The sequence below is a fragment of the Anneissia japonica genome, unplaced genomic scaffold (assembly GCF_011630105.1).
Source record: "Anneissia japonica isolate Jap-2015-1 unplaced genomic scaffold, ASM1163010v1 scaffold1812_len1207588_cov181, whole genome shotgun sequence".
Classification (NCBI taxonomy): domain Eukaryota; kingdom Metazoa; phylum Echinodermata; class Crinoidea; order Comatulida; family Comatulidae; genus Anneissia; species Anneissia japonica.
The window spans coordinates 705448-714570 of NW_022726379.1; the positions used below are offsets into that span (position 1 = coordinate 705448).

A 9123-nucleotide genomic window follows, 5' to 3' on the forward strand; every position below is an offset into this window, starting at 1 on the left:
AACTTATATTATGTCGACTTGTCAAGATAATCTATCTCGCCATGACAACATACAATATGTATTATGTCGACTTGTCAAGATAATCTATCTCGCCATGACAGCATAACATTTTTACTATGTCGACTTGTCAAGATAATTTATCTCACCATGACAACATACAACTTTTATTATGTCGACTTGTCAAGATAACCTATCTCGCCATGACAACATACAATTTTTACTATGTCGACTTGTCAAGATAATCTATCTCGTCATGACAACAAAACATTTTTAGTATGTCGACTTGTCAAGATAATCTATCTCGCCATGTTGACATGATTTGTATATTATGTCGACTTGACAACATAATTATCTTGACAAGTCGTCAAGTCGAATGGCACTTAGGTGCTTCCGTAATCTCCGACTCTGTACCTAGCAAATGGTGAAAATATATCTCACTATTATATGTCACACGACCTCTGATTATTAACATTTTCACCGGGCTCCTATACAGCCAATAAGAAGAATTGTATCATCAGTGTAGATTTTCACCCATAGGCCTAAGGCTTTTTCAAAATTATCAACTTCAATTAAAAAAAACGATAGACCGTTTTTCAAGTATATTGTCACACCGCGTCCCTCAATAAATGATTTAGAACAAAACATTTGGTATCCCTCTAGTTGGAATACAGTAAATTCTAGTCCATCTGTCTTTCTTAGGATACATTTCAGTAAGTGCAATCACATGTGGTTTCTCAGTGGATATTTTAGCCCGCAGCTCCCCCCTTTTGTTTATGAGTGAATCACAGTTGGTGTACATACAAGAAATACATTTTAACTTATAAGATTCTTCTGGTGCAAATGAAGATGCACGCACAGTGCTAAAATTTTTGGGTGCTTGCAGCTTCCGTCCTCCATTAATGAAAAGGAGAGAGTTTAACAGTCTTACCGTGTTTGATTGTCAACCCCTTCCCCCCGCAGGGCTGGTAATTAAGAGTTATTTGGTCGCATTTGCGACCTCATTTTTGTTTTTTATTTGCGACAAGGAATTCATCTATAGGTCGCGCTCAGTGCGAAAAGATCATTCAATTGCGCGAGTAGTTTTCATAAGCGCCAGAAAGGTGTTTCCCTCTCCAAATCCCACTTGTTTACAACTTGTACAGCCCATCCCATGAGTTTGAGCCAGGCGATATGGAAAGCAAGGTATCATTCATTTTGCATGTACTGTATCAACCAATCAGCACGAGCTAGTCTGTTAACGTGTGACGTTGTGTCGATGTACGCTCATCTTCTATTCTTGGAAAATAAGCAATCTCCGTCAAATCAACGAAACTGGTATAACCGTATAAAACGATCGGCTTGGACGATTTTTATCATTCTATTGAGGGCCAGTAGTTTTTAAAATTTCCTTAACTTATTGTTCATAAAATAGAATACCGATATTTCGAACAAACAAACATAATTATGCCTCATAACAATTGTGAAACCTACGGTAATTAAATAAAATATATAGTAAGCAATGGCTTTACTAAAAAATATTTAGGGGAAAACTCTCCTTTACTACCATTTATTTACTGAACGAGCCAGTCTGCTTCTGACCTACTTTTGTTCGTATCGGCGGCGTACAAAGAGTCAAATGACTGTACCTGGTAGGTAGAGTTGGTGTCTGCGTCTCACTGAATGTAGCAGAAGGTAAGCATAGTTATTTATAGGCAACTGGTAATGGGCCTATATCAAACAATTTATTTCGTTCTTAACAAAGTATCAGCAGATAAAATAAGTAAAATGATTGTTTTTAATCGTGTTTCTAAATTATGAAAATTGAATTGCTTTTAAAATTAATATTTAAAGATTTAATTTTGAAACGTGGAATTAATAAAGTGCAATAAATAAATAAATTGTTTAATTATATCTAAAATAATTATACAGGAAATATTTCAACATCGTTAAACCATAGGTTTAAATGGTTAAACCGAACTAACTGGTAGTAGGCCTTCCAATAAACTGGTAGTAGAACTTCCAATAAACTATTAATATCGTACAGGAGGATTGTCACACGTTCTTGTGTTTACAAATGAATAGGGTTTCACTGAGTAACATCCCAAACCACGATGAATAAGAATAGAAAGTGTAGGCTATATATATACTGTCTCTTATACACATCTAGATGTGTATAAGAGACAGCTATGGGTGTGTGTGTAATTTTATTTATTATTTAAACTTGTTAATAGTTTATTAATTAGTCTGATCCTTGGGTAGGCTGAAAGATTAGCTAGTGGAAATAAATATGACCAGTTCGCGTCTAAGAGAACTCATTTGAGATTTGAGAGAATAGCTAAAGGGCATTCAAATTTTCTCGAGTGTTATTTACTATATCGATTTTTTTCGACGACGTTTGTGATTGATTTTGGATTTTATGTAGATCTATGCATTTTGGATTTGAAAGCGGAAACATAAGTTTTGTTACAGGGTCATGAATATCATTTGGTTCTTTAATAATCACACACGTAAGAAGGTGTCGATTGTTAGCTATAGAGAAATATTAGGATAACCATCTATGTTTCTTCGATTTTTAATTTAAATTAACAGATGAAGATGACGTGGCATTTTCACGGGAAGCAGACAAAACGTTTTACATCGGGATGGATTTCAGTGCTGTTAATAATATTCATTTTAATCAACCCGACTTCTATCCAGTGAGTTCAAGTCGAATAACGTATAGCCCACAACTAAACCACATTAGTTTTGCATTTCCATCGTCACCACCACTCAGCCAGTGTGGAGATATACCTAAAGGGACATTCTGTTCTGAAGATACGTTCACGAAATTGAACAAGAACTGCTCTGCTGAATTCTGCCAATGCGCACAAACTATTAATGTTACCCTAAATGAAGTAAGTATACCCATCACAATGAACAATTATTGGTCGTTTTTGGAGGGTCGAATGGAGCCAGAGAATTCAGGAGAATAATCTCTGATAGGGTGCAAAGGGTGAAGCTTTTTTGGAGCCTTAAAGATTTGTATTTCTACATCCATACTGCAAAATCAGAGAAAATAAGTTTTAGACATCAAATAAGTATTAATGTTATGTGACATTTTTTACATTTAGAATAACGACAAAATCTTTATAATAAATCATGACACACACAACCTGTAATATCATTACACTCATTATCATCTTGACTGTTATTTCTAATTATTGCTGAATTTCAATAAATTTGATGAATAGGTTATCTTATGTTTACGTACTATTTCCTATGCAGCTTAAATCTCATTTGTTGATACTTTTTTTGCGTACATTAATAATCTTATATTGATATGTTATTTGAATATTTTGTTCAATTAAAAAATAACCATCATTATTTCCACAAGTTTAGCACCTTATGTATTTTGTTGTTAAACTTGCGTGTATCTAAAATCTGTTAAAAAAATTCCACAGGTTGTTGAATTGGTGGTTGTGAATGAAGGGAAAAATTTTGATGTTAGTCATCCCATGCATCTGCATGGCCAGTACTTCCGGGTTATTGGCTTTGAAAAACTAGGAAAGAGCACAACTGTAGATCAAGTTAAGGAAATGGATAAAAATGGTACGATTATGTCGTTATTACTACATATTATTACACATTCTCCAACAAAACTAAAAACAAAGTATTTTAAGTCCGCTGTACCAAGTAGGGGCGGATCTAGGCATTTGCAGGAGGATGTGTCCAGAAAAAAACAGCATGCACTCGGGTTCACAGTATTCACAAGAGAAAGGCCGGGGAAGGACTTTCACAGGTAGGTGTGAATCACCTCAGCCCCACCATGGTTAGGGTTGAGGTAAGACAAATTATAATTATGGCACCTCCAGATGGCCGGAAAGGGCACTCTCAGACTTCACTTTTAAATATCATTTTCTTTTCTTCTCCATTTTTATATAATTTAAAAAAAAAATTGGGTAGGGAGAGTGAGCTGGGCCCCTTTAATCATCCTCCACCGGAAAGCTATTCCAGAAAAAGCATTGAATAAAACATTTTTGTGCATCCGACCATGAACATTATCTTGATCAAATGCCTCCAGCACCAACTTAACATTAGGCCACACATTCACTAGGCCTATAATTCGAACATCATACAGTTAGTGTTTTTTCCTTTTGTAAAATGCACCCAGAACACCAGCCCTTAATATTTAGAAAATGTACATCCGGGAAAAATCACCGGCGCTGTATCGACGTTGGCATTTTAAAATAAATCAGCAGGAGCCAAGAACATAAACAATGTAGTTGATGAATGTCTTAATCAAGTCACTAACCCAATAAAGGCCCATAGAATAGAAGACCTAGCCTGCCAGGGCATTGATTAAAATATTGTGATACTTTTTTTTTGTTTTAATGTCTCAGGAGTAATGTCTCTGACCACTTCCCACACTTTTTCCAGCACTGCCCCTTGTGGAATAACCTTTTACTAACATCTGTATAACATGTTTTTCCTTATTAAAAAAGGTCACTCTAAGTCACACAAAGGAGCATTTTGAGCGCCTTATTTAATTAATTTCTCAAACCAAAAAGTCATGAAAATTCTGTATTTATTTGGGTGTTGTTAAAAACTTGAAGAATCTGTTCCAACAAATTTCGTACTAAAGTTATTAAAATTCAATGGTTAGAAGAGCTGGCAAATGAATGCATAGTGCATATCAATTCGCAATAATTGGGAACGACAGTAGTGACATAATATGTTTTAAATGATGCAGAGTGTGCATCCTTACCTTATTCACACAGGATGTACTGTATCGAAAGGAAGCCATCATGTTTCAAATTATACACGCCAACTGCAATCTAAAAATTAAACTTGTGATATGATCACCCTAAAATAACAAATGGACTATTTTGAATTTATTAAACGTGTGCTGTTTGTAATCTTATTTAACTATATAATCATTGCTAAAAATAATGTAATTAATTTATAAAGATGGGGTTAGTTTTGACGTACCAGGCAACCCTAGCTAAAATTGTACACTTCCTCAATTAAAAGCGTCTGCGAATGGAATTAACATTTCGAAGCACAACAAAATCCTGTTGACCACATGATTACAGAACTTGTTCGATTATATTCGTTCGAATCACCTATGCTACAATAACAAATAATGAACAAATATCCAAACACATCATGAAGCTATCATAATCATAAGAGAGAACATCAGTCTGGTCACAGAATATATTTAAACTAATATTAAATCACATTAACTATAATTCGTGTAGTTTTTCTTTTACTTGTATATTTTTGGGGTTTTTTTGGCATTCATTTACAATTCAAGTACTACCTAAATAAGAAGTACCACACTATCTTAAAAAGAAGCCCATAGGGTTTTTTGAGGTAACTTTTGCAAACTAAATAAAGAGCCTATCTTTGAGATGAAATACTTCCCAAGATAAAGACCTATATACTTCTTTTTGAGATTTTACGGTATCTGTTGAATATCCGAACACATCATGACGTAAATGTATTCTCATAAAGGCAACTTGAGGCGTGAACCACACTTATCTTTGAAGAAAGACACCGTCATCGTTCCCGACGGTGGGTATGTGATTTTACGTTTCCATGCAACTAACCCTGGCTGGTGGTTCTTTCACTGCCATTTGGAATTTCATGTGGAGGTATGTTTTCATGTTTTTTTTTTCACAATTGTGTTAAAAAAAACAACCCCAGAATATTTTCATGTAACGTATTATTGTGATTATCCAAATCTAGAAACAGTAAATCTTCATTCGGTTTTCAAGCCCCAGCACTTTGGAATATGTTCCTAACTACCATTCGTAGTAAACCAACATAACTCTCTCAAATTACTCTTTATATACAACATATGCTTTTACAGCATCCAAAATCTGATTACAGTCATACTTGACATTCTCTGGGTTGAAGTGTGTGCCTGGTGGAGTGTTGTGTGGTTAGAGTGCGTGATGGTTTGTGATTTTTATATATTATTATAAATTATACTTTCTTAATATAATCGATTTAAAAATGTATGTTATATTGTGTATATATATGTATTCTTAGGTTGGCAGCTGAACCTTAGATTTGTTATGCAAAGTTCGCTCAATCAAAATAAATAACCAAACGAACGGAAGAACAAATACATTTGATCTAATTTTCTGCACTAAATTATGCACTAAATTAAGTCGACAATTTAAATGTAATAAAACCCTCAATCAAATAGCAACAACCGATTATATTAAATTCGTTAACTAAAAAAATTCGTTAAATAAAAAAAGGGACAGTTAAGTGAACTGAAAAGAGGGGAAATTTTAAAATACCATAAAATGTAAATGGTGGGAGCAATAATTATGGTTTTCTCATAAATTGAAATCACATTATTGTTTTATTATTATAACTATAATTGAACTTATAATTTTCACCAAACATGATTTCTATCACCTTTTGAATGTTATTACTCTTGAAGTGTTATTTTTTATATGTATTTAGATTGGTATGGCATTAATTGTGCACGTCGGTGAACAGGATGATCTACCTGAAGTGGCCAAGAATTTTCCGAAATGTGGTAATTTTCCAAACAAAGGAAACTCAGTTTTCACAACCCAAAGTCTTGCTATAATTTTGTTTTTTATTTTCTATTTCGTTTAGCAATTTTTAGATATATTTTGCTCCTTACCATGTCTTAATATCTCAATCATGACAGATGTAGTATTGCATAGGTATAGTTTGGTGTTTTTTTTAATAAGATTTAATTTTAATGTAAGTTAATCAGATTTTAGTAATTAGAACTTTTAACGTATGTATCTATAGTGTTAACCTATAGTATTATTGGGAGACGGTTTCTATTTAATTGGTTTATATATGTAAAATCATATTAGTAGCATGTTTTGAAATTTAGAATATTTTAACTAACAAAGTAATGAATCTGGAAAGTATGATTTAAGATGAAAATTAGAAGTCAAGAGCTACAAATGAAGACATTGATGATGCACACGAAATGCAGCATTTCTCTACATCCGTTGTCTGGAAGGTCTTTGGCCCATGGTGTGGTCCATAATGGTTTAGTAAGCAACTGAATGTTGTGCCATAATTTTGATTTTTATTTTCTATTTCATTTCGCAATTTGAGGTTACGACCCATGGTCACACGACAATTTAGTATACGTCGGAGTCAAGTAGGTCTATTTTGTATTTGTATATTTATTTTCAGCCATAACTTTAAAATCTTTAATCAAAACAGATGCGAAGAGGAAGATCTACCTGAAGTACCCAACTATTTTCCGAAATGTGGTCATTTTCAAAACTGAGAAAACACAGTTTGCTAAAATTTTGATGTTTTATTTTCTATTTTATGTAGCAGTTTTTAGATCTATTTTACTATTATAATGTATCCCATTAGCACTACCTATTCTGTTTGTGATATTATTCATTCCTCCTTCTTCTTTTCCTAAGTATTTGAAGCTACTAACATTTTGTTGGTTGAACATTTATGGTGATGTCTTCATTTCTGTTTGTATACATACCTTTTCCAGATTTCGCTTTGCACTTCGATTAGTTTCCTAAACACTTCTCATTTTCTTCTTCTTGGAGCACTTGGAATCTGTTTTTTGGACTTTGATATTGAATCTTGTTTTACATCTTTGAGCTTGCCAACATCAAGCCTTTTACCGCTGTTCTGTCCTTTCATTACTCTTCTTCAGTTTTAAGTATTAGCTCTCTGAGGATTTTGGTGACTGTCACAGATGTCCTAAATTTTCTGCTGACAACTGTGTGATCCATTTGGTTCCTTGTGTTTCCGTTTGGAGAAACCCAAGTGTATTTGTGAATATTCTTATGAGAAAAATCTTAATTGTGACGGATGTAGGTAAGTTTGGTCCTTTTTAATAAAATTATTTAATGAATGTTAATCAGATTTTAGTAATTAGAATATTTACAGTAGTTTTAACTGCAGTATCACAGGGAAACGTTTTAGTATAATTAAAATATAATTAGTTGTGTTTATAGAAGTAAGTTCCTTTTGGCATTATATTTGCTAGAAAGTCTGGTTAAGCTGGAAATTATAAGTTAAGAGCTAAACATGAAGACGTTGAAAGTGCACAGAAAATGTTGCATGTTTTATTTTTGGCCCATGATTCAGTTTGAGATATGATTTTAAGATGAGATATTAAGAGCTTTTATTGATTTCATGCCACTAGATCCTGCATATTTTCTACATCAGTGGTCAGGAGCCTTTTTGGTCTATGACTTAGCAATTTGAGGCATGATTTTAAGATAAAAATTAGAAGTCAAGAGCTAATCATGAAGATATTGATGATAATGTATGTGTTCTATATCAGTGGTCAATTTAAAGTATGATGTTTAAGATGACAATTAGAAGTCAATTGATGATAATGTATGTTTTCTATATGGTTGTAAACGCCTTTGGCCTATGATTTGGCGCATGACACACTAATTTGAGGTTACGGGTTATGTTAAGTCAATTAAACACATCAATTTACCCTACGTGTTTAATACGTCTGTATTGTGTGTTGATTTTCTTTTTAATTTCAGCCATTACATTATAACATACAGTAAATCAAAACACACTAGATAAAACAGAAAACACCAAACTGGTACAGAACATCTATGCGATCTCAGTCTATTCTATCAATTCGATTATTTCAAATCAACACCAAACGATTTCTCTTCTTTTTCTTGATTTTATTTAACCTTATAACATGGCTTATTTCTATTGGGTACAACATTTTCAACTCGGCACCGATATAACAAAGAGACACAGACATCATTTTTATCTTGAAATTACATGGTCGAAAAGGTGTTTCTCGTTCATGATACAAATATTTTTTTTTACTTTACTATACAATTTAAATTAATAATTCTATAATTCGAGTGCTTATCTTTGAAGATTTGCGTTAAAGTTTCTGTTCCTCTAAGAATAAAAGAATCCCTATTGCGGCTCTACCGATCAGTTCAATAAATCTAGTGACAATTACAGAGTGGAGAGGATGAGAAGGATCTTTTATAATCCTATCAGACTGTAATGCCACCCTGGCACTGTAAACAAAGCCCACCGACGACACACACTATTCGTTCCGCATTATTGACGACGCGGTTAAGCCTGTCCATATATCCACCTGTGATATTTCCTCCCCAGCACACTAGACAATTGCTCAAG

General features: G+C 33.5%; 1 protein-coding gene across 1 annotated transcript in view; it reads left to right on the plus strand.

Annotated features, from left to right (window-relative positions):
• LOC117113159 (laccase-2-like) overlaps positions 1-8459 on the plus strand; it is a 29669-nt gene extending 21210 nt beyond the window's left edge. The window contains exons 4-7 of the mRNA XM_033256435.1: positions 2569-2873; positions 3420-3567; positions 5473-5612; positions 6439-8459. Of these exons, the coding sequence (XP_033112326.1) occupies positions 2569-2873; positions 3420-3567; positions 5473-5612; positions 6439-6597 (752 nt within the window). The 3' untranslated portion in view covers positions 6598-8459. The remainder of the gene's footprint in view (positions 1-2568; positions 2874-3419; positions 3568-5472; positions 5613-6438) is intronic.
• The last annotated feature ends 664 nt before the right edge of the window (positions 8460-9123 follow it).